This window comes from Macaca mulatta, chromosome 17 (assembly GCF_049350105.2).
Source record: "Macaca mulatta isolate MMU2019108-1 chromosome 17, T2T-MMU8v2.0, whole genome shotgun sequence".
Lineage (NCBI taxonomy): Eukaryota > Metazoa > Chordata > Mammalia > Primates > Cercopithecidae > Macaca > Macaca mulatta.
Genome location: NC_133422.1, coordinates 103,528,026 through 103,555,348, shown reverse-complemented (window position 1 = coordinate 103,555,348; position 27,323 = coordinate 103,528,026). Strand labels below are relative to the sequence as shown.

At 39.7% G+C, this 27,323-nt stretch overlaps 1 protein-coding gene across 1 annotated transcript in view; it reads right to left on the bottom strand.

The window, feature by feature from the left end:
- Positions 1-27,323, bottom strand: part of MYO16 (myosin XVI) — a 617,076-nt gene that overhangs the window by 164,648 nt on the left and 425,105 nt on the right. The window contains exon 24 of the mRNA XM_015121440.3: positions 585-660. Coding sequence (XP_014976926.3) covers positions 585-660 — 76 coding nt within the window. The remainder of the gene's footprint in view (positions 1-584; positions 661-27,323) is intronic.

The window sequence follows — 27,323 nt, the reverse complement described above, 5'->3', positions numbered from 1 at the left end:
ATACATTTTGTATATGGTCTTGTATATAGTGTAGAATTATAGTAGATATATGCATATAAAGTATTAATGCTCACTAAGTAGAAGGGTCCCGTAAATTTAAACTTACATGTGTATACATATATATACTCCTTCCATTTCTACTCCTCCTACATAGTGAGCATTAATATTTTATAACTGAAAGTACATAAGAATAAAATACCACCCTTAGTTGTGCTCCAGAGTCATCTTAAGTAATGAAATTCACCCTATTGTGGCCTAAATAAAGTTGGAAGTCACACTCATCTTCATTAGTCTTCACAGAAATCTTTTCTATATTCAACCCACTACAGTAGTAAAGGTATTTTACATTTCTATCTCCTAAAAGCTTAGTTAAATTATGGTTTCCACTGGACTCCAAATTACATTGTAGCAAACATATAGTGCAGCAAGACCCATTTCTTATTATTCTAGGCATTAGAATGCAAAAGGTATTTCAATTATGCTTTAGCTGGTACATATTTTATAGGAAAATATTCAGAGATAAAGGAATAATGGACGTATGGCATTTTAACCAGGGTAGGGCAGGAAAAAAAAAATCAACTTACTTTTCATTACAAACAGAAGATTCTGTGAAAGGGAGTCTTTATTTTTTTCAATTGCCCCAACAACATCATACATTACCTAGAATAAAAGAAAGCAGCAAAATTACTAATGATTAAACATGACTGTGAAAATAAATTCCTTTAAAGGATAACTTGACCCAGGTGAAGTTTTAAATTATTCATGAAAGAAGTGTCTTCAGGTCTTAGAGTTCACATTACATGCAAGTTCAAAGCTATAATCTGCCTGTTCTCATTCTGTACATTAAACAAGGGAACCCTCTTCTGTTCTATTTTGTGAAGGTCTCCTTTGATCGCCAAGTTAAGAGCAAATAGTGATAGTTCACATTCACGTAGTCTCCTTTATTCTTAAGGACTCTAACTTGCTCAGAAAACTCACTAAATGCAGTAAACATACTTGGGAAACTTTGGGAATGAAGTGTGATTTCAGTTTGAGAAATTTAATAGTCTTCTAATTTTAAAAGTTCTGCTTGAATACTTAAAGAATTAGTACTCTGGAGTCTTTACAATTAAGAACACATAGGAAATAGTTAATTCTGGATTTCTAAAGCACAATTTTCTTCACCATAGGTGACTTATGAATCAATTTGAAGGATGTTACGATATAATTTTATCAGCATACTAGTAGAGGCTGAGAAACTTGATCTCTAAAGACTGAAATAGTTTGTTGGCTCTCTTAGTCAACTAAGTGTGAAATCTCAGTGGTCACGGAAAGCTGATCAGCCATACATTCTTTAAAAGGCTTACCTTTGAACATATACCTTGGGGCACAGCACCAGGGTCAGTGTGCCACAGTCTATTCTCTGCCCTGTGTGAACCGGGAGTGGATAAGGGGAGACACAAAACCAATGAAGCCTCATTACTCCTGAGCAAGAGTGAGCAACAACCAAGAAGGGGAGTGAGCATCGCTGCGAGGGGAGTGAGCACCCACCATGAGGGAGGGTGAGCACCGGCCGTGAGGGGAGGGTGAGCACCGGCCGTGAGGGGAGGGTGAGCTCCCGCCGTGAGGGCAGGGTGAGCTCCTGCCGTGAGGGGAGGGTGAGCACCCGCCATGAGGGGGAATTTGCGTCTCGCCTGAGGGAGAGTGAGCCTCACCCGGGTGGGAGTATAAGAGTTATGCCTGTGGACATCTGAGTGTCACCCATGAGGTAGTACGCATGGCTAATCTGAGTTCTTTGGGAATTTTGTCTAGAGAGCCCAGAGAGGACTGGATCCTTTGTAATGGATGGGTATTAGACAGAGATGGCAGAAGAAACTATGAAGAAAGGGCTTTGCAGCCAGTGGAAGGACCTGGAAAAGGCAGGTGATCCCTGATGCAAGTTCCTTTCTATAGGCTTTTATATTTGCATCTGCCACAATCGGTGCCTGATTATGTCCACCTTTCCCATAAAGGCTGAGTTTTTCTTCTTTGCTGTTACAAGGGCCGAAATAAAACAGAAGTAATAAGGCATCTCACACGTTCCCAGGTTTTCCAATAAATTTGGGTCAGAAGACTAGTTGAGCTGGGGGACAATGCCAAAATCTTAAAACTACTTTCAGGTACAAGTAAACCATTGCCTAATTACCCAGTTTGCACTTGTGCCACCACATGGCTTAGTGATACTGAAATGTGAGCTTCATATGATGTGACATACCATACATTGTTAAATGTGAACAATGTATAATCTAGAGCAATGGTTCTCAATCATACCCTCCAGGGGACACTTGGTCATTTCTGGAGATATTTTTCCTGTCACAACTGGGGGTGACAGTTGGGCAGAGATGTTGCTACACATCCTAGTGTGCACAGAGAAGCTCCCACAGCGTGGAATTATCTGGCCATAAATGTTCATAGTGCTGAGGTCAAGAAACCTCCATCTAGAGGTTTGGCTTCCCTATGCCTTCCTGAGTTAGGAACAGCAGTGCCCAGCAAAACCATGGAGGAAGTCAACACATCTTCAGAAGCCACCTGGAGCTATGTGGAATTAGGCAAGTCATTCAATGTTCCAGTTCTGCAGTTTCTTACTTGGTAAAATGAGAGTAAAAATGCATTACCACATTGTTAATATTGTGATGTAATATACATGAAAGTTCTTAGGGCTGGGCGCGGTGGCTCACGCTTATAATTCCAGCACTTTTGGAGGCCGGGGTGGGCAGATCACGAGGTCAGGAGTTTGAGACCAGCCAGACCAATACAGTGAAACCGCATTTCTACTAAAAATACAAAAATTAGCTGGGTGTGGAAGCGGGCGCCTGTAATCCCAGCTACTCAGGAGGCTGAGGCAGAATTGCTTGAACTTGGTAGGTGGAAGCTGCAGTGAGCCAAGATTGTGCCATTGCTTTGTAGACCAAAAACAGTTATTTGAAGTGTAAGGGGTTACAAACAGTGTGGGTAATCTCTACAAAATCCTACTGTGCTGTGCTCTTATCCAGCCATGCTCACATGACTTTAGTAGTTACTCCAATTCACTTCTAGAAAATTAATGGAAGTTGAGATAATTTCTTCTCACATACTTCATAATATAACAAGTATGATAATCAAATTCTGTATCAGTGATTCGTTTTTCACTTTATTCCTAGCTTCCTCAAATGTCATTTCAGTTACATCAAAAAGACTATGCATTTACTAAAGATCTTGTCCAAATGCTTCCAATCATATCTTTCTCCATGACTTTGAGTATTTCTGGTGCAAATATCTAGAAGCAACCTATCTCCAAGATATTCAAATCCTGACTCTCATCTTTAATAGCCTATATTATTCTCTTCCACTTTCTAAACTTGCTTTTCATTCCCACTGGCATCTCCCCTCCTTCAATTCATCCATAGTTTCTAAAGCAATTGCCTATTTTGACTTCTTTCAGGTCTCAAGAAAACCTGAACCTTAGGGCTTAGCATTTAAGTAGCAAAAGCCACTGATAAGCTGCCACCATTTTTTTTTCATCATAGTTAGTCATTCCTAATTGTAGTAAATGACATGGTCAATCATTGGATCTGACTGTAATTCGGTATCATTTACATCTGCCACAAATTCATTCTGACATCTCAGATGGACCCTGTCTGGCTGCTAAGAAGTTCCCCGATTCACCTCTTGATAATGCCACATTACAATCCTCACAGTAACCGTTAGAAATCTTTTTGCCTCTTTTCCAGCTTCCAGCCCCAGCCCAGATTGGCTCATTCTCAGAAGATGGCCATATTTCTTACTTAAAAATTCAATGCTCTCTCACTTGAAATCTCTGAATCATTCATTTGTCCTTCTCTCCTTCCTCATGTTCACTGCTGCATGTTATGTAGATTAGAAACCGCGGTGCCATCTGGGATCCCCTCCCCCAGGACGGCTCCCTGTCATCTGCCAATGGCTGCAGTTTTCCCCTCATTTTCCCTTCAATCCCTGCTTTTTATATTTACTACCTTCACACTAGTAAAAACCATCACTTACTATTTTGACAGACAAATAGTCAAAAAGGCTAAGCACTGGCCTTTTACATCCTCACTTCAGTGCAACACTGCTATTTGATGCATATATTAAAGTGAGAATGTCATTTCTCCTGTTCAGAACCTCTGACCCTGTCGTATGGAGCCCTCCTCTATATAGCCACAATCTACAACTCTAGCTTAGTCTCTGTGTGGAAATCCGATGATTTCAAATGAAACACACAGACACGCACACACATGCACACACACAAACACACGCACAACTGGACCATTGGATTTTCATTAAATACATTTCTTGTTCATGCTATGGGCTTGTTTTTTGATGGTGCTTCCAAGCTTCCCTGGTAAAACTGCTACCAAGTGCCTTGAGGGCAATGACTACGCGTTTCTCAGTTCCGTCTCTGCAGCAGCCAGCACGATGCCTTGTCTATTGGATGCAATCAATAATTATTTGATGAGATGGACAGCAAGCTTTATATAGCATAACATTGTGCTGTCATTTTTATTTAAGATAATGCTAACTAATCTTTCCTCAGCACAAGATAATGTTCTTTGGAAAGTTCTCATACATGGCACCTGGTTTACGTGGATGTCTAGAGAAGATGTTGAAGGTCTTCCTTTCAAACTAAAGTAAAAAAACTCCCATTTGGAGGCTTCAATTCACTGTTACCTGGGAAAATGCATTTAACATCCACATACAACGACAAACATTTGCTGACGGCAGTTTGCTTTTTGTAGGAAGCACAGTGTTTAGTAAGTCATTTTTTATTGCTAAAAGGACATTTGTATGAAGTTAATGAATTGTGAAGCAGGTGAGCTTGATTATTTTTGTGATATTAGACAAGCTCTTTAAATTCTTTGATTCTTTTTTAATGTGTTAAATAATATTACCTAAGGGCCCTCCAACTTTAAAAGCCTTTGACCCTATCCATAAGATATAGATGACCAGTACTGACAGGATTTGAGTTGACAGATGGACACAAATATTAGAGACTATGCGAATAGCTTATACGTTTTATCATAATAATGAAAACAATTGATAATATGTCACATAAAATTGGTATTAGTGGATTGTTAACACATGGTTGCAAATAGTGTTTTGTTGTTATCTTTTCCTGGTGCTAAATTTGGAATCAAGTATTCCCTCTGGGACATCTTGCAAATTTTTGTGAAGAGAAATGACATGGAGACCTTCTGAACTGTAAGGATTCACAACAGCACATTGTGAGATTGAGTATTGGATCAACCAACGTTTCTACGTATTTCTAGTGGACAGAGCCAAGTAATTTAAATACACAACACAAACATGCACACACAAGCATGCACAAATACTTTTCTTTTTCGTTTACAGATAAAATACTACCGGATTCCAAATTAGGTCTTTTAACCACGATACTTTCCTTGATCAGTGAAGTTTCATATTGGCCTTGTCAAAGGCAATTTGAGGGCCCAGCCCAGTGGCTCATGTGGAGGCTGAGGCGGGTGGATCACTTGAGGTCAAGAGTTCGAGACCAGCCTGGTCAACATGGTAAAACCCCGTCTCCACTAAAAATACAAAAACTAGCCAGGCATGGTGGTACACACCTGCAATCCCAGCTATTCGGGAGGCTGAGGCAGGAGAATCACTTGAACCCCGGAGGTGGAGATTGCAGTGAACCGAGATCACATCACCACTGCACTCCAGCCTGGGCAACAGAGTGACACTCTAGTCTTGAAAAAGAAAAAAAAAAAAGGCAATTTGAAAATCGAAATAAATGATGTCCATTCATGCCCTTTATTATGTCTATATGTATCCTGTTTCTATTACCTTTAAATATTTTTAAAGTTTTAATTTTGAAGTAAGTTTAGATTTGCATACAGTTGTAAGAAATAATACAGATAAATCTCGTGTACTCTTTACTTAATTTGTTTCAATAGTAACATCCTGCAAAACTATCACAACCAGGATATCGACATTAATGCAGTGAAAATATAGAATATTTACATCACCACACGGATCCCGCATGTTGCCAATTCATAAACAATTTCACTTCCCCAAAATCAGTTGAGTCCCTTTGTGTGTGTGGTTCTATTTCTGTGTCCTTATTCCGTTCCATTGACCTATGTGTAACATGCTTTAAGGACTTTAAATGGAGAAGGTTAATTCCTCCCACTTAATTCTTCTTTATAAACATTGTTTTAGTTATTCTACCTTCTTTACCTTTCAATGTAAATTTTAGAAAGGTATCATCTAATACCTTTATATCTACAAAATTTTTTTTTTTAATTTATTTATTATTATTATACTTTAAGTTGTAGGGTACATGTGCATAACGTGCAGGTTTGTTACATATGTATACTTGTGCCATGTTGGTGTGCTGCACCCATTAACTCATCATTTACATCAGGTATAACTCCCAATGCAGTCCCTCCCCTCTCCCCACCCCTGTGTGTGATGTTCCCCTTCCTGAGTCCAAGTGATCTTATTGTTCAGTTCCCACCTATGAGTGAGAACATGCGGTGTTTGGTTTTCTGTTCTTGTGATAGTTTGCTAACAATGATGGTTTCCAGCTGCATCCATGTCCCTACAAAGGACACAAACTCATCCTTTTTGATGGCTGCATAGTATTCCATGGTGTATATGTGCCACATTTTCTTAATCCAATCTGTCACTGATGGACATTTGGGTTGATTCCAAGTCTTTGCTATTGTGAATAGTGCTGCAATAAACATACGTGTGCATGTGTCTTTATAGCAGCATAATTTATAATCCTTTGGGTATATACCCAGTAATGGGATGGCTGGGTCATATGGTACATCTAGTTCTAGATCCTTGAGGAATCGCCATACTGTTTTCCATAATGGTTGAACTAGTTTACAATCCCACCAACAGTGTAAAAGTGTTCCTATTTCTCCACATCCTCTCCAGCACCTGTTGTTTCCTGACTTTTTAATGATCGCCATTCTAACTGGTGTGAGATGGTATCTCATTGTGGTTTTGATTTGCATTTCTCTGATGGCCAGTGATGATGAGCATTTTTTCATGTGTCTGTTGGCTGTATGAATGTCTTCTTTTGAGAAATGTCTGTTCATATCCTTTGCCCACTTTGATTGGGTTGTTTTTTTCTTGTAAATTTGTTTGAGTTCTTTGTAGGTTCTGGATATTAGCCCTTTGTCAGATGAGTAGATTGCAAAAATTTTCTCCCATTCTGTAGGTTGCCTGTTCACTCTGATGGTAGTTTCTTTTGCTGTGCAGAAGCTCTTTAATTTAATGAGATCCCATTTGTCAATTTTGGCTTTTGCTGCCGTTGCTTTTGGTGTTTTAGACATGAAGTCTTTGCCCATGCCTATGTCCTGAATGGTACTACCTAGGTTTTCCTTTAGGATTTTTATGGTATTAGGTCTAACATTTAAGTCTCTAATCCATCTTGAATTAATTTTCGTATAAGGAGTAAGGAAAGGATCCAGTTTCAGCTTTCTACTTATGGCTAGCCAATTTTCCCAGCACCATTTATTAAATAGGGAATCCTTTCCCCATTTCTTGTTTTTGTCAGGTTTGTCAAAGATCAGATGGCTGTAGATGTGTGGTATTATTTCTGAGGACTCTGTTCTGTTCCATTGGTCTATATCTCTGTTTTGGTACCAGTACCATGCTGTTTTGGTTACTGTAGCCTTGTAGTATAGTTTGAAGTCAGGTAGCGTGATGCCTCCAGCTTTGTTCTTTTGACTTAGGATTGTCTTGGAGATGCGGGCTCTTTTTTGGTTCCATATGAACTTTAAAGCAGTTTTTTCCAATTCTGTGAAGAAACTCATTGGTAGCTTGATGGGGATGGCATTGAATCTATAAATTACCTTGGGCAGTATGGCCATTTTCACGATATTGATTCTTCCTATCCATGAGCATGGTATGTTCTTCCATTTGTTTGTGTCCTCTTTTATTTCACTGAGCAGTGGTTTGTAGTTCTCCTTGAAGAGGTCCTTTACATCCCTTGTAAGTTGGATTCCTAGGTATTTTATTCTCTTTGAAGCAATTGTGAATGGAAGTTCATTCCTGATTTGGCTCTCTGTTTGTCTGTTACTGGTGTATAAGAATGCTTGTGATTTTTGCACATTAATTTTGTATCCTGAGACTTTGCTGAAGTTGCTTATCAGCTTAAGGAGATTTTGGGCTGAGACAATGGGGTTTTCTAAATATACAATCATGTCATCTGCAAACAGGGACAGTTTGACTTCTTCTTTTCCTAACTGAATACCCTTGATTTCTTTCTCTTGCCTAATTGCCCTAGCCAGAACTTCCAACACTATGTTGAATAGGAGTGGTGAGAGAGGGCATCCCTGTCTTGTGCCAGTTTTCAAAGGGAATTTTTCCAGTTTTTGCCCATTCAGTATGATATTGGCTGTGGGTTTGTCATAGATAGCTCTTATTATTTTGAGGTACGTTCCATCAATACCGAATTTATTGAGCGTTTTTAGCATGAAGGGCTGTTGAATTTTGTCAAAAGCCTTTTCTGCATCTATTGAGATAATCATGTGGTTCTTGTCTTTGGTTCTGTTTATATGCTGGGATTATGTTTATTGATTTGCGAATGTTGAACCAGCCTTGCATCCCAGGGATGAAGCCCACTTGATCATGGTGGATAAGCTTTTTGATGTGTTGCTGAATCCGGTTTGCCAGTATTTTATTAAGGATTTCTGCATCGATGTTCATCAGAGATATTGGTCTAAAATTCTCTTTTTTTGTTGTGTCTCTGCCAGGCTTTGGTATCAAGATGATGTTGGCCTCATAAAATGAGTTAGGGAGGATTCCCTCTTTTTCTATTGATTGGAATAGTTTCAGAAGGAATGGTACCAACTCCTCCTTGTACCTCTGGTAGAATTCAGCTATGAATCCATCTGGTCCTGGACTTTTTTTGGTTGGTAGGCTATTAATTATTGCCTCAATTTCAGAGCCTGCTATTGGTCTATTCAGGGATTCAACTTCTTCCTGGTTTAGTCTTGGAAGAGTGTAAGTGTCCAGGAAATTATCCATTTCTTCTAGATTTTCCAGTTTATTTGCGTAGAGGTGTTTATAGTATTCTCTGATGGTAGTTTGTATTTCTGTGGGGTCGGTGGTGATATCCCCTTTATCATTTTTAATTGCGTCGATTTGATTCTTCTCTCTTTTCTTCTTTATTAGTCTTGCTAGTGGTCTGTCAATTTTGTTGATCTTTTCAAAAAACCAACTCCTGGATTCATTGATTTTTTGGAGGGTTTTTTGTGTTTCTATCTCCTTCAGTTCTGCTCTGATCTTAGTTATTTCTTGCCTTCTGATAGCTTTCGAATGTGTTTGCTCTTGCTTCTCTAGTTCTTTTAATTGTGATGTTAGAGTGTCAATTTTAGATCTTTCCTGCTTTCTCTTGTGGGCATTTAGTGCTATAAATTTCCCTCTACACACTGCTTTAAATGTGTCCCAGAGATTCTGGTATGTTGTATCTTTGTTCTCATTGGTTTCAAAGAACATCTTTATTTCTGCCTTCATTTCGTTATGTACGCAGTAGTCATTCAGGAGCAGGTTGTTCAGTTTCCATGTAGTTGAGCGGTTTTGATTGAGTTTCTTAGTCCTGAGTTGTAGTTTGATTGCACTGTGGTCTGAGAGACGGTTTGTTATAATTTCTGTTCTTGTACATTTGCTGAGGAGTGCTTTACTTCCAATTACGTGGTCGATTTTGGAGTAAGTACGATGTGGTGCTGAGAAGAACATATATTCTGTTGATTTGGGGTGGAGAGTTCTATAGATGTCTATTAGGTCTGCTTGCTGCAGAGATGAGTTCAATTCCTGGATATCCTTGTTAACTTTCTGTCTTGTTGATCTGTCTAATGTTGACAGTGGAGTGTTGAAGTCTCCCATTATTATTGTATGGGAGTCTAAGTCTCTTTGTAAGTCTCTAAGGACTTGCTTTATGAATCTGGGTGCTCCTGTATTGGGTGCATATATATTTAGGATAGTTAGCTCTTCCTGTTGAATTGATCCCTTTACCATTATGTAATGGCCTTCTTTGTCTCTTTTGATCTTTGATGGTTTAAAGTCTGTTTTATCAGAGACTAGTATTGCAACCCCTGCTTTTTTTTTGTTCTCCATTTGCTTGGTAAATCTTCCTCCATCCCTTTATTTTGAGCCTATGTATGTCTCTGCGTGTGAGATGGGTCTCCTGAATACAGCAGACTGATGGGTCTTGACTCTTTATCCAGTTTGCCAGTCTGTGTCTTTTAATTGGAGCATTTAGTCCATTTACATTTAAGGTTAAGATTGTTATGTGTGAACTTGATCCTGCCATTATGATATTAAGTGGTTATTTTGCTCGTTAGTTGATGCAGTTTCTTCCTAGCCTCGATGGTCTTTACATTTTGGCATGTTTTTGCAATGGCTGGTACCGGTTGTTCCTTTCCATGTTGAGTGCTTCCTTCAGGGTCTCTTGTAAGGCAGGCCTAGTGGTGACAAAATCTCTAAGCATTTGCTTATCTGTAAAGGATTGTATTTCTCCTTCACTTATGAAACTTAGTTTGGCTGGATATGAAATTCTGGGTTTAAAATTCTTTTCTTTAAGAATGTTGAATATTGGCCCCCACTCTCTTCTGGCTTGGAGAGTTTCTGCCGAGAGATCTGCTGTTAGTCTGATGGGCTTCCCTTTGTGGGTAACCCGACCTTTCTCTCTGGCTGCCCTTAAGATTTTTTCCTTCATTTCAACTTTGGTGAATCTGGCAATTATGTGTCTTGGAGTTGCTCTTCTCGAGGAGTATCTTTGTGGCGTTCTCTGTATTTCCTGGATTTGAATGTTGGCCTGCCCTACTAGGTTGGGGAAGTTCTCCTGGATGATATCCTGAAGAGTGTTTTCCAACTTGGTTCCATTTTCCCCCTCACTTTCAGGCACCCCAATCAGACGTAGATTTGGTCTTTTTACATAATCCCATACTTCTTGCAGGCTTTGTTCATTTCTTTTTCTTCTTTTTTCTTTTGGTTTCTCTTCTCACTTCATTTCATTCATTTGATCCTCAATCGCAGATACTCTTTCTTCCAGTTGATCGAGTCGGTTACTGAAGCTTGTGCATTTGTCACATATTTCTCGTGTCATGGTTTTCATCTCTTTCATTTCGTTTATGACCTTCTCTGCATTAATTACTCTAGCCATCAATTCTTCCACTTTTTTTTCAAGATTTTTAGTTTCTTTGCGCTGGGTACGTAATTCCTCCTTTAGCTCTGAGAAATTTGATGGACTGAAGCCTTCTTCTCTCATCTCGTCAAAGTCATTCTCCATCCATCTTTGATCCGTTGCTGGTGATGAGCTGCGCTCCTTTGCCGGGGGAGATGCGCTCTTATTTTTTGAATTTCCAGCTTTTCTGCCCTGCTTTTTCCCCATCTTTGTGGTTTTATCTGCCTCTGGTCTTTGATGATGGTGATGTACTGATGGGGTTTTGGTGTAGGTGTCCTTCCTGTTTGATAGTTTTCCTTCTAACAGTCAGGACCCTCAGCTGTAGGTCTGTTGGAGATTGCTTGAGGTCCACTCCAGACCCTGTTTGCCTGGGTATCAGCAGCAGAGGCTGCAGAAGATAGAATATTTCTGAACAGTGAGTGTACCTGTCTGATTCTTGCTTTGGAAGCTTCCTCTCAGGGGTGTACTCCACCCTGTGAGGTGTGGGGTGTCAGACTGCCCCTAGTGGGGGATGTCTCCCAGTTAGGCTACTCAGGGGTCAGGGACCCACTTGAGCAGAGAGTCTGTCCCTTCTCAGATCTCAACCTCCATGTTGGGAGATCCACTGCTCTCTTCAAAGCTGTCAGACAGAGTCGTTTGCGTCTGCAGAGGTTTCGGCTGTGTTTGTTATTGCCCTGTCCCCAGAGGTGGAATCTACAGAGACAGGCAGGTTTCCTTGAGCTGCTGTGAGCTCCACCCAGTTCGAGCTTCCCAGCAGCTTTGTTTACCTACTTAAGCCTCAGCAATGGCGGGCGCCCCTCCCCCAGCCTCGCTGCTGCCTTGCCGGTAGATCACAGACTGCTGTGCTAGCAATGAGGGAGGCTCCGTGGGTGTGGGACCCTCCCGGCCAGGTGTGGGATATGATCTCCTGGTGTGCCTGTTTGCTTAAAGCGCAGTATTGGGGTGGGAGTTACCCGATTTTCCAGGTGTTGTGTGTCTCAGTTCCCCTGGCTAGGAAAAGGGATTCCCTTCCCCCTTGTGCTTCCCAGGTGAGGCAATGCCTCGCCCTGCTTCAGCTCTCTCTGGTCAGGCTGCAGCAGCTGACCAGCACCGATCGTCCGGCACTCCCCAGTGAGATGAACCCAGTACCTCAGTTGAAAATGCAGAAATCACCGGTCTTCTGTGTCGCTCGTGCTGGGAGTTGGAGACTGGAGCTGTTCCTATTCGGCCATCTTGCTCCGCCCCCCGTTTCTTGGAAGCTATATCTACAAAAATTTTACTGTGATTTTGATAGGAATGCATTAGCCTATATGTCAATCTGGGGAGAACTGACTACTACTATGCTGATTACTACTAAATTGACACTATATTGCCTTCAAATCTATAAACATGAAATGTCTTTCTTTTAATCTAGATCTTTAACTTCTTTTATCAGCATTTTGTGGTTTTTGCCACACAAGTTCCCTACATATTTTGTTAGATTTACACCTAAGTATTGCATTTTTATGAGCAATTGTAAATGTAATTGTATTGTTCACTTCAATGCCCATTACTAGTATACAGAAATACAATTGATTTTTTGAATGTTTATCTTGTGTCTTGTGACCTTGCTAAACTCACTTATTAGTTCTTTTAGTCTTTTCTTTTCTTTCTTTTTTACGGTAGATTTCTTGGGATTTTACACAAAGGCAATTATGTCACATATAAATAGGCACAGGTTTATTTCCTCCTTTCCAATCTGTTTGCCTTTTATGTCCTTTCTTGCTTTATTACACTTGCTAGAACTTCCAGCAGCCTATGTTAACAGTGGTGAGAGCAGACATCCTTGTCTTGTTTCTGATCATAGAAGTAAAACATCCAGATTTCACCCTTAAATATAATATTGGCTGTAGGATTTTTGTAAACTCTTTATCAAGTTCAGGTCGTCTTTTCCATTCGCATTTGTCTGGGAGTTGTTTTTTATCATGACTGGATGTTAAATTTTATCAAATGCTTTTTCTTAATCCTCTGATATAATCATGTATTTTTTTCTTGTTTGACCTATTGACATGATGGATTACCTTGATAATTTTCAGATATTGAATCAGCTTTGCACCCCGAGAAAAAGAAAACAAAAACAAAAACCATTCTTTTTATATATTGCTAAGTTCTATCTGGTAATATTTTAAACATATTTTTTCACCTATATTCATGAGGGTTGTTTTTAATTTTCTCTCTCTCTGTGTGTGTGTGTGTGTGTGTGTGTGTGTTACTGTCTGTGTGGTTTTTGGTGTTAGGATGATACTTGCTTTATAAAATGAATTAAGGAGTATTCTCTTCTATTTTCTAGAAAAGATTGTGTAAAGTTGGCTTTAATTTTCCTTAAAACATTTGGTAGAATTCTCCAGTGAAACAATCTGGAATAGGAAGCTTTTCTGAGAGATTTTAAATTACAAATTCATTTCTTAAAAGTTACAGAGCTATTCAAATTGTCTATTTCATATTGGGTGAATTGAAGCAGCTTGTGTTTTTTGAGGAATTGATCCATTCCTCAAAGTCACAGAATTTATGTGTGAGAGCTGTTTGTAATATTCCCTTTGTACCTTTTTGATGTCTACAGGGCCTATAATGATTTTCCTTGTTTTATTACTGATATTGGCTATTTATGTCTTTTCTCTTTTCTCTTTGTCACTCACATTATAGGTTTATAATTTTTATTGGTGTTTTCAGAGAACCAGCTCTTTGTTTCATTGATTTTCTCCTTTTCTTTCAATTCCATTGATTTCTGCTTTTCTTGTCATTGGCTTCCATTTGCTTACTTTGGGTTTATTTTGCTCCTAGGTTCCTGAGATGGGAGCTTAGATTATTGATTTGAGACTTTCCCTCTTTTCTAACATATGCATTTAGTGATATACATTTCTCATTCAATACTATTTTAGCTGTGCCACACAATTTTGACATGTTGTACTTTCATTTTCATTAAGTTCAGCATATTATTTTTAATTCTCTCAAGATTTCCCCTTGTATCCATGGATTATTTGGAAGGGCACTGTTAAGTTTCCAAGTTTATGGAGATTTGGCTGCTATCTTTCTGTTATTGATTTCCAGGTTGATTCCATTGTAGTAGGCAAACCTACTCTGTATAATTTCAATTCTTTTGAGTTTGCTTAGTTTTGCTTTACGGCCGAGCAGATAGTCCATCTGGACACATGTCCCATGGGTACTCAAAAAGAATATGAATTCTGCTTTTGCTGGCAGATGTGTTTATAAATATTGAGTAGATCCCGTTGGTGATGGTATTGTTCAGTTCTCCTGTACCCGTGCTGATTGCCTATGTCATTGTTTTACCAATTGTTGAGAGGAGGGCGTTGAAGTTTCCAGCATCACTTTCTGTCTAGCTGACTTCTTTCAGCACTTGGCAAGATAAGGAAGGCACACACTACTGCGTGGTCAGAGTAGATGTCTAGGTCCCTACCCAGCCTCCTCTGATATGCAAGAAGAATGAATCTTCATTATTGCTGGGTGAAGATAAAGCATCTACCTCTCCACTACCTCTCCACTAAGTCTCCAGTCATTCTTCCCTGGCTGTGGGATGAGCAGTGGAAGGAGCTGAAACACTTCTTTACTGCTTCCTACATAGCCTTCATAAATTGGGTAGTGGGGTGTTACCTCTGCACAGTGCTGGAAGTCCTAACCCCCTACCAAGCCTCCTCTGATATCACCACAGTGGCAGGGAGCTAGGGGAAAAATATCCATTTAGAATCTTAGCACAGTACCACAATCTGAAATAAACCTATGCATTAAAAAATTGTGCACACTAAAAGGAAAACTGTGATTTCAATAAATATAACTAAAAAGATTATTTAAAATTTTGATTTAAAAAAATGTAATAAATGTGATTCTAAAAAAAATTATAATCTGGACTAAGATAGCCCAAATGTTTTCTTTTTGTCTTAAATGAATACAAAAGCTTTGTATTCATCAGGGTTCTCCAAATGAATAGAACCAGTAGTATAGTATAATATATATAGTCTGAGTTATTGGCTCACATAATTATGGGGGCTGAGAAGTCCCACAATCTGCCATCTGCAAGCTGGAGACCCAGGAATGTCGACAATGTAGTTCGAAAGCCTAAGAGCCAGAGAGCCAATAGTGTAGATTCCAGTCTAAATCCAGGAGCACCAAGGGCAGGAGACTGACATTGTAGCTCAAGCAGTCAGGCAGAGAGACTTCAACCTTCCTCCACCTGTTTGTTCTATTCAGACCCTCAAGGGAATGGGTGGTGCCCACCCACCCCCTTGAAGCTGGGGAGGACATCAGCTTAATCAGTCTATGATCAAATACTAACCTCTTCGCAAAACACCCAAGAAACCCTCAGAAATGATGTTTAACAAGCCATCTGGGCATCCCATGGCCCAGTGAAACCAACACGTAAGTTAACCATCACAACCTGGGAGTTAATTCTGAAGAAAAGATGTTAATGGAAAACAAAAAAATCTAACTTGATGATCGATCATGTTGGATCCCTGATAAATCCTCACTGTTTACAAAACATGTACACTTTGCCTAATTAAATCCTTTGCTTTACAGCATTTTCTCATTGTACTCTGCTCCTCACTTTCCTCTACCCTACTCACAATATTCCTCCCTTGCCATCACTGCTGCCTTTCCTTTCAATAAACTCATTTCCAGCTTCTCCAGCAACCAAGGCCAACTCCGCCTTTCTAGGCCCAAGTCTCTAAGAGGCATCAAGCTGTCGTGAAAAGTGCGTTGGCCTTGCTCAGTGACACACCTTCTGGGGTCCAGCTTCAACAAGCCCCAGGGCCTGGATAACCAGGGCAAGTCACTTAGTTTCCAAGGCTTCTCATCTACAACACAGACAGTAATGCTGACCTCTCTCTCTAGCTCTTTCTTTCTCTCTCTCCCATTCCTCTTTCTCTTTCTCTGTGTGTCTCTCAGTGGCTTTGGAGATAAATAAAAAGGCTTGTTCCTACCTACCTTTGCATAGTTTTTCTATAGTTTTCTCATGAATGTCCCTAATTGATGTTTCTAATGCTCACCTGTACCTTCTTCTCTGCCATTTTCCAGAGTTTTATATATGACTTACTTGAGAAGGACTCATGGTATTACCTAGGTAATCTGTCTTGAGGCTGTTAAACAGGCTGCCTCCCAATAAAAAGCTTCTCATTCTGGACCCGTAATTATCTCACATGAAATTCACTGACAACTTATGAAGGAAATGCTTCCAAAGAAATCTCCCTAGAACGGAAAGCCCATTAAGCTCATCAGCATCTATACTCAGCCCCTGGACTTCACTGACAGCCACCGCCTCCAGCACCAGGAAGAGGCAATAACTTTGCATAGAGAAGAAGAAAAGCTGCAAAACAGTGCAGACAAGGCCAGTCGGCTCCTGGGCAATTCAAAGGAAAGTGAGCCTCAGAGCCTAGTGAGATGGAAGCATTTCTAGGAAAGAAAAAGCACCAAGGAGAAACTCAGCCTGTATTAGAATTCACCTAGAGCTTTGTGAGTCTGGAATGTCAGGTCTGCTGACAGATAAAGGTCTGCTCTCTGCTGTGCCACTGGGGAGAGCAGGTTGGTGCTGCTGGAGCAGCAGAGAGAAGATTTTAGGTTGAAGGCTCTCCGGGGTCACTCAGGGCAGCTGCTTGGCTCAGGGCCTTGCTTGTCTCTTTTGGTTTATTATTTGGGGGATGAAAGGAGAAAAGCATGAAAGTAGCCAAAGATAGAGGCTAGGTTTATCCCTTCCTTTTTCCCACTCTCTTTACATAACTGATCTTCAGCCTTTATGTATTTATTTTTCCTTCTGAAGATTGGAAGACAGGATTCATGCAGTACATGGCAGCGTCTCTCATGCATGTAATAGAGAAATTTATATTCATGCGACTCAATATGGATCTTTAAGGAAATTGTCATGTATTCAAAATTTCCTTTGGAATGATTCTGTTCAATAAAATAACTCAAAAGAAAACTTAGCATTTTGCTTATGCTGCGGCAGTTAGCAATCCTCATTTAAATGCTACAGTGTGGATGCCAAATGAGGGGTGCAATATAAACTTGAGAGCAGTGACAGTATGTGGCTTTTTTGGAAGTACTTGCTGTAACACTCCAGCATTGCAATAAATACAATTAAAAGATAAATTATGTCAGCTATATATGAAAAAAGGGGTATAAAACTTTCACCATGTCTGTGACTCAAAATTCATCAAGATACTGAGTTTCCTGGCTCCACAAAGAAAACAAAAGTTACAAAATGCCAAACCACATGCATTTTCCTCCTAACTGAAGGGTGTCAGGCTCATGCTTGGCTAATCACCAAGGAAACTGAAATCCAAAGGCAAGAGAGCACCACTGAAATAGCTCCATCCACCAACACTGGATTTTAATTCCCTGAACTGAAAGCAAGAGCAATTGGCTTACTTCACCTTGTTAAAGAAGGTCCAAGGGTTGCCCAGAGCTGGGGAATAGTGAATTCTTTATGTCTGCAGCCTCATCCCTCGCTGCGCCTTGTACCAGGTGAGAGAAGAATGCAAAACTGTGAAATGTGAGCACCTACTATGTGGCTAATAATTTTAGTGTCTCTCAAAATGTGCTTTCCAGATTCCCTAAAGGAGAATATCCTCTGGCGTTTAATAAAGAGGCAAATGCTTTAAACTTCACCCCAGGCCTCTTTAGTCATTATTGGAGAGGAGTCCAGGAAGCTGCATTTTAAACTTGCTCCCCAGTTAAGTTGGATGCACGTTATGTATGAGAATCACAGCTCCAGCTACTAGGAGCTTAGGATGCTCTATTAACTCAGTCCTATGCGGTGCTGGCAGGTGAGAAAGGAGCGTGGGAGCACGGTTTGCTGGAAGTAACTGTTCACAGTGCATTTTATTTTATTTAATTAATTACTTTTTTTGAAGCAGAGTCTCACTTTGTCACCCAGGCTGGAGTGCAGTGGCACAATCTCTGCTCACTGCAACCTCCGCCTCCTGGGTCAAGCGATTCTCCTGCCTCAGCCTCCTGAGTAGCTGGGATTGCGGGCATACACCACCACACCTGACTAATTTTTGTATTTTTAGTAGAAACAGGGTTTTGCCATGTTGGCCATGGTGGACTTGAACTCCTGACCTCAAGTGATCCATCCGCCTCAGCCTCCCAAAGTTTTGGGATTACAGGCATAAGCCACCATGCCCGGCCTACAGTGCATCTTAAATAAAGAAACACAGTCCTTCTGAGAACAGCCATTAGGGCTGATATTGATGTATTTTTAAATTGCTTATAAGTTTAAGATGAGATTACACTATAACTATACTCAAGGCTAAGCTATTTTCTTAGGGGAGTTAGCATTTTTTGAAAAGTTCTTGTAAAGGAAAAAAAAACTTTCAAATACTTTTATCTAAGAGGGTAGCAATAAAGTACAGTATTTTTCAAAAATCCCTGGTTATTGTGGTACCCTATATATGCCATATATGGTGTTGGAATGTTGGAGAAAATGATATAAAAATGAGAGTGTGGTAAAGCAGAAGGAACAATAGACTAAGGGTTGGGAAGAAGGGATTCTCATTCTATTATAGTTTCTGCTTCTCAACCTGTAGAAACACTCATGGGCCACGTGCTGGCATAATTAATTGTGGGAACATGACAGTTAGCTTCTCTGAGCTACAGTTTCTTATCTATTTGAGTTTTGATCTCTGGCCAGTTCACACTAAATTTTAATGATTTTATTGATTAGCATAATCCATCAATAAAATTATTATTTTAGGGGGCTAGGAATGGCTTACATGTAAATTTAGTATATGGGCATCTATTTAGATTTTCAGATTGCCTTTGATATGGCTAATGTCAAAAGTTATTAAAATATCATCAATGGATTGAGGAAGTTATCAGGGTTAAGACTAAATTTTTAATAAGCCAAGGAAAACAGCAGGGGCTAACCTTTTAAAAATATTTTGTAAAATATGTTACATGTTGTATTAGTGTGTTTTCACACAGCTGTAAAGAACTATCCGAGACTGAGTAATTGCCTCACAGTTCAGCATGGCTAGGAAGGCCTCAGGGAACTTCCAATCATGATGGAAGGCAAAGGGGAGGCTTTTGACTTTGCTCTTGTTGAATTTAACATGCTATACTAATAGAGATATTAAAAAGTCAATATGCAGCCCACAGCAGAAATAGAGTGGAGATCTGGGAATCATCACGTATATGCAATTGAATCTTGACAGTAGATAAGCTCCCTGCTCTGAGAACATCATCAATATTCACAAAATGAAAGTAAATTCATACATCCATCAAATTTATAATCCCTTTCTCTATCATGTTATTTATATGATGCAAAATATAATCCTTAGGAAAGAAGTGGTTGGAATTAAATTTTTAATTAAACCACTTTTCTGGTGTTGGAAGTGGTGATAATTTAAAATGCAAAGTTTTGAGATAAACCCTTGAATTCAATATATATCACATCAGAATATATGTGAAGATTGGATTTTAGCAAAATAAATAAGAGATCATTTTCAGCATATATAAATGTGTCCAATTATTTTCCCTGCCTGGTTTCAGTTTTCTATCTGAGGTTTGCTGAAAAGAGTCTCAATTTCTTCTGTAGTGGTAAACCAATGTCTATATATTGTCAATATTTATAAGCAACAGCTTCTATTCTTTTACTTTCCCATTAAGTGATTCTATCCACTAGCTTTTTTTTTTTTTTTTTGCTTTCCTTCTGATTCAGTTTAAGTTGATGAATACTAATTAACAAAGAAGGTTATTAGGAACATATAGTAATGAGTAATGTTGTTAAGAGTCCTATCTAGATATCTAGAAATCTGTATATGGATATTCCCTTGAAATTGACATGGCTGAAATTTATGGATGTGCCTCATTGATTCCTTTATGAAAAAATATACCAATCAACTAGTTCATAAACTATCAATATTCTGGAAAATCTAAAGTTTTATAACTTTCTGTCAGGTCATGAAGCTAAAAGAATATATTAAATATTTGAAGAAGCAGAAGATTCTCTAAATGAGATTTACATTTTGTCTTAACAAAACCTAGGTAAGAAAAGGTGGATCATGCCTCCCGTAAAATACTGCCAAAGGTGAAATTCATGTAAGCAGTGGATCACCAGGAGCCTGGTAGAGCTACTTTTATTTTTCAAAACGTCTGCTCAAGGGGTGAATAAATACAGATGTAAATTAAGTTCTTTCTCTGCAGGTCAAAATATCTTTGTCAAATAGCTATTAAGAGTATCAGTTTGGCTTAGACCAGACAGATTTGGTTGTTATGTCTGGGGATTCTGCCTGGAGAAAAGGAGAGAAATAAATGAAAACTGCCCTATTGATTAGTTCATGTTCTTTGTTTTTTAATTTAAAAGTTCACTCTCAGAGTCTTCTTGGGGACAATGCGTCCCCCACAAATCTCTGGGGAGGTAAAGGACGCGTTATGAAAGGTGTTCCTGACACAGGTGGAACTGAGAAGTTGAACAGACAGAGATCCCTGCAAGCATGTTATGTAAAAATCTTTACGGTGGGAGGCTGAGGAGAGTGGATCACCTGAGGTCAGGAGTTCGAGACCACGGTGAAACCCTGTCTCTACTAAAAATACAAAAAATTAGCTGGGCATGATGGTGGATGCCTGTAATCCCAGCTACTCGGGAAGCTGAGGCAGGAGAATCACTTGAACCCAGGAGGTGGAGGTTGCAGTGAGCTGAGATTGTGCCTTTGCACCCCAGCCTGAGCAACAAGAGCAAAACTCTATCTCAAAAAAAAAAAAAAAAAAAAAAATGTTTAAGGGAAAAGAGGTTGGCTTTCATCACTAGATCATCTAGAATCGACCGCAGCATCAATGAGACAAAGATCTCTACTCAGGGACTTGCATAACAGCATAAATCTAAACAATAGAAACATTTCAAACTTAGTTTATTCAAAGATAGAGATACACTATTTTTAAAGAGGAGAAAAAAACTACGTATTTTAGAGACGGGCTACAAATCAGTGACTTCATTCTTTTCCCCGCATCATTTCCATCAACAACGTTTTAGTGATATGATTCCCATAAAGGCCTGTGGAAATCAGTGACATGAACAGTAATGATCAAGGCCTACGTGTCTGAGATTACAACTTGATCTGTAGGGTTTAGAGCTACAACGAAGGAATCATGACAAATACAATCAAAATCTACCCACAGAGAGATGCATCTACAAGCACAGTAGATAAGGTGGCTGTAAGTTTTTATGCCATTATAAAATTACAACTTAGAGTATGTATGTAAATTGTACAGAATGTTTTAATTTTATAAGGTGAAATCATATGGAAATGATCTTTTAAAATGCACAGTAAAATTTCACACACCTGTATGCCTGATTAAAGTATTAGTTATTAAACTAAATGGTAAAGAATACATATATTTTTTACAAAATTCCCTTCAAAGGGAGCTACCCATCACAAACCATCCCAAATATTCTGTGAAAAACAAAATTTTGTTTTCTGTTTTCTCTCTTAATATTATAGTTGAGAAATATCTCAATTTTCTGTATTTAATACTATATATAGAGAATTTAATTTAATTTTATGCTATATTTTTATATATTTAATTTAATTTAATATATAGTTAGAGAAATATCTCAATTTTCTGTACATATCTTCCACTGAAGTATTTCAAGTGTCATAAGAAGGGCCAGAAAATACTATAATATAATCGGAGTGGTTACACCTTTCCTATCATCTACTGAAGTGATACCAGTAACCCTGTGTATATAAAAATAAACATTCTAACATGACTTCCAAAACATTACTTTATATAATGTGAGCACTTTCATAAGATAAAAGAATTGACTCTTTTTAAAAAAACAAATCAAGGACATTTTACCACTTACTTTATTTTGAGCAACTCAATGGGGCCACCAATATTCTCATCTGAATGTATGGCAAAAGTTGATTGGATAACCTCTGCAATATTATCTGGTCTTCAATATCTGTGATTGATGAGTTCAAAATTTTATGAAGTACTGTTGTATTCCTGCACTGAAGACCTTCAGCCATTGTTAGGGAAATAGATGACTCACATACTTGAAAAAAATGAGTAAAAATAATTGTACCTGCATTTATTGCTTGTCATTGTACTTAACCTTTGGGACAAGTTTATGAGGTTCATAATTATATTTTCTGTAATGGTAAATTTCATGGTGTGAGGGTCCTTATCCTCCTCAAAGGCACACAGCAATGGAGCTGGAAATCAAACCCCCAACAGCTGGGCCCCAGGCAGGGCTCCTGCCCTTTCTACCCTCCTTCCACTATGCCACATGAATTCTATGAGTACAGACAACAAACACATTAGGAATTTCACCCCATGATGTGGTGAAGAGAGAAAAGCACAGGGAACTTGGGGAAAATAAGACACAATAGTGTCACTGCTAGCCTGTAGTGGCTTGCATAGTGTACCCTAAAATTCACGTCCACCCAGATGAACAGAATGTGACCTTATTTGGCAATAGGGTCTTTGTAGATGAAATTAGCTAAATTAAGATGTGGTCCTGCTGGATTAAATCTTTGTGAGAAGAGGAGAGAACACACAGAGATAGGGCCATGTGATGGAGGCACAGATTGGGGTGATAGGTTTGCAAGCCAGGAATAGGGGCCTGCAAGGCAGGAATGCCAATGGCTGGCTACCACCACAAGCTGGGAGAGAGACTTGGAACAGCCTCTCCCTCAGTGCCTCCAGAAGTAACCAACCCTGCCAACACTTGACTTTGAACTACTATCCTTCAGCACTGTGAAAAATAAATCTCTGTTGTTTTAAGCCACCCAGCCTATGGTACTTGGTTTTGGCAGGCCTAGGAAATTAATATGCAGCTGTACAATCTTTGGTGAATCACTGAACTTCACCAAGGCTTATTTACCTGAAAAATGGAAATAGTAATACTTATATCCAAGACCATGGTGACAATGTCACAGAAGTACTTTGTAAACTGGAAAATGTCATGCAAGCTTCAGGAATCATTGATAAGGGCAAAATGAGATCAAGGAAATTTAGATCAGGCCAAGAACTTGATCTGAGGGAAGATGGATAAGATTTGGAAAGACAAAGAAAAGGGATGTTCCAGGTAAGGAAAATCACATGCGCAAAACCTGACTCAGAGAATTGTAGGAATCACTTAAAAATGAATCAAATGTGGCAAAGAAATTCTACAATGTTATCTGATAAAACTACTCCTCTTATCATCTGTCAAGATGAACCAATAGATACTTTATTAGCTTCCTAGGGTTGCTGCAACAAGTAATGAGTCAGGTGGCTCAAAACAAGAGAAAGGTGTTCCCTCTCAGCACTGGAGGCCAGCACTCTGGAATCTGGTCAAGACACACCGCCGGAGGCTCAATGGGTGGACCCTTCCTGTCTCTTCCAGCTTCTGGGAGTTCCAGGTGTTTCAATACCTACCCGTGTGGTCACATGGCCTCCTCCTCTTCTCTCTCAAATCTCTCTCTGCCTAACTTTCGGAGTAGACTTTGGACGTAGAGCCCACCCATAACCCAGAATCATCTCCTCATCTCAAGATCTGTAACTTCATTATATAAATGAAGATCCTTTTTCCAAATAAGGTCATATTCACAGCCTCCATGGATGGGGGCCTGGAAATATTTTTGGAAGGCTCCTGTTCAGCCCATTACAATGCATAAGCGTTTGCGGGGAGAAGGAGCTGAAACAGGGATGCATCATCTTAGGTGTAAGAACAATATCACCAACTTGTTGCCTATAAACCATTCAGACCAATCACAATGGGATGCTTATCTGAGATCTAAAGAGATTCACTTCATGCTAATATAAATTTTCATAATAAACAACTTTCAGACAAAGATCCTATGAGCAGACAACAAACAAGGCTCACATAGGTAGGTGTCATATATTATATTACATATATATTATATAATAATTATTAATTTGGACCTATATTTTCATTAATGCAATTTTTATTACTTAAGGTTGTTTTACTATCTCCTAATCTATTTGCTTATTTCACATCAAAATTTAGGAGCTTAAAAATTCTATTTCTTACTAGAGGTAGTTTAGAATCACCTTAATGGAAATTTAACTCTCCTAAGAGCCAGTGTCTTTCGCCAAATCATAATTCTTTCTTCTATCAAGATTCTTAATTTTAATAGCCAATAAAATTAGATACATTTCTGAATTTAATGCTTATCTATCATGTAAATCATCAGAATTTTAAGAGCAGCCCCTATAACTGATAATCTCATATATGATTTAATATTTGCTAAAACAAATAACCAAAAAACCCTACAAGCCTTGCTTAATTCAGATTCATGCTCATTAATGAGACCGTGTTAATATTTCATGTACAGCCTCTTCCCATTTACTTTAAAATATTTCTGTAATGGAGACTGGAAAATGTACTCTGCTCCTATGAGTAATGAAAAATTCAAATGTGTTTAGAAAAGATCTTCAGCTATAATTTAAATAATGTTGCTTAAACATTTCTAAAAGCACCTCAGAGCCTCTGTTCCAAACAAGACTCTGAAGCCTGGCCATTCTTCCTGGTCAGAGCTTTAAGGATAGGCGAGTCCCTCCAGGTGGGGCTGGATGCCAGTATCATCCAGGAGTAATAATTATCCTTCCTATAAAAGGTAATGAATTTCCACTAAAAAGACCAGGTAATCCTATGATGGAGGAGCAAGCGGTGATGAAGGAGATACGTTCTACCCCATCCGTCTGGCCAAAAAAGTGGCAACAAAGAACCCCAGGGCCACTGGGGGCCAACTTGACTCTCAGAGAGCTATTCAGCAATGTTCCTCCTATTGTCCAAACTAGACCTTGTATATTGATTTCAAATCAGTTAACTTTTTCTACATGTCTTGATTTATAAAATACAGAAAGTGTTGCTGCCTTTTTCGAAACTGCAATAGCTCAAAATTTAAGTGTATGTGTCTACATTTGATTATTCAAATGGCATATGGCTTGACATATTGCCACAAATTACATATAATCTATACTGAACATGTGAATGAGTCCTCAGGGAGTCTTTTGGCTAAGACTCATTAATACATCTTAGTACAATAAAAGATTTTTATAAAACCACAAAACTGACTCCCATGATAAAAATCTTACTTAAAAAACAAAGGTGATTTTACAGGAACATTCATGTTTCCACAGGGGTTTAGGCTGTGTACCAGCTAATCGGTTGGTTTCCTCTGTTTTGCTTTATTTCTATCAGAACTCAGCGAAATAATTATATTGACTTAAACTCAGTTGTTTTCCCAAAAATTTTCTAAAAATATTTGAAGCTAAAAATGGAAATTTTAAGTGAATGCACAACCATTTTTTAAATCGAACATAAAATAATTTAAAAACGATTATTCCCAAGCACATTTCCACTGACTGTAATGCAATTAGCATTTATTGAACATCTAGTGCACCTCCAACACACAACACAGACTCAGAAGGCACACCAAGTATGTACTCGCCTACAGTCACTTCCGTAAACCCGAGGAAAAGTAATTCTCAGAAGGCACGCCAAGTATGTACCCGCCTACGGTCACTTCCATAAACCTGAGGAAAAGTAATTCTCAGAAGGCACGCCAAGTATGCACCCGCCTACGGTCACTTCCATAAACCCGAGGAGAATTAATTCTCAGAAGGCACGCCAAGTATGTACCCGCCTACAGTCACTTCCGTAAACCCGAGGAAAAGTAATTCTCAGAAGGCACGCCAAGTATGTACCCGCCTACGGTCACTTCCGTATACCCGAGGAAAGCATGTACCCGCCTACGGTCACTTCCGTAAACCTGAGGAAAAGTAATTCTCAGAAGGCACGCCAAGTATGTACCCGCCTACAGTCACTTCCGTAAACCCGAGGAGAAGTAATTCTCAGAAGGCACGCCAAGCATGTACCCGCCTACAGTCACTTCCGTAAACCCGAGGAGAAGTAATTCTCAGAAGGCACGCCAAGTATGTACCCGCCTACGGTCACTTCCGTATACCCGAGGAAAGCATGTACCCGCCTACGGTCACTTCCGTAAACCTGAGGAAAAGTAATTCTCAGAAGGCACGCCAAGTATGTACCCGCCTACAGTCACTTCCGTAAACCCGAGGAGAAGTAATTCTCAGAAGGCACGCCAAGCATGTACCCGCCTACAGTCACTTCCGTAAACCCGAGGAGAAGTAATTCTCAGAAGGCACGCCAAGTATGTACCCGCCTACAGTCACTTCCATAAACCTGAGGAAAAGTAATTCTCAGAAGGCACGCCAAGCATGTACTCGCCTACAGTCACTTCCGTAAACCCGAGGAGAATTAATTCTCAGAAGGCACGCCAAGTATGTACCCGCCTACAGTCACTTCCGTAAACCCGAGGAAAAGTAATTCTCAGAAGGCACGCCAAGTATGTACCCGCCTACGGTCACTTCCGTATACCCGAGGAAAGCATGTACCCGCCTACGGTCACTTCCGTAAACCTGAGGAAAAGTAATTCTCAGAAGGCACGCCAAGTATGTACCCGCCTACAGTCACTTCCGTAAACCCGAGGAGAAGTAATTCTCAGAAGGCACGCCAAGCATGTACCCGCCTACGATCACTTCCATAAACCTGAGGAAAAGTAATTCTCAGAAGGCACGCCAAGCATGTACTCGCCTACAGTCACTTCCGTAAACCCGAGGAGAATTAATTCTCAGAAGGCACGCCAAGTATGTACCCGCCTACAGTCACTTCCGTAAACCCGAGGAAAAGTAATTCTCAGAAGGCACGCCAAGTATGTACCCGCCTACGGTCACTTCCGTATACCCGAGGAAAGCATGTACCCGCCTACGGTCACTTCCGTAAACCTGAGGAAAAGTAATTCTCAGAAGGCACGCCAAGCATGTACCCGCCTACAGTCACTTCCGTAAACCCGAGGAGAAGTAATTCTCAGAAGGCACGCCAAGCATGTACCCGCCTACGATCACTTCCATAAACCTGAGGAAAAGTAATTCTCAGAAGGCACGCCAAGCATGTACTCGCCTACAGTCACTTCCGTAAACCGGAGGAGAAGTAATTCTCAGAAGGCACGCCAAGTATGTACCCGCCTACAGTCACTTCCGTACACCCGAGGAAAAGTAATTCTCAGAAGGCACGCCAAGCATGTACCCGCCTACGGTCACTTCCGTAAACCCGAGGAGAAGTAATTCTCAGAAGGCACGCCAAGTA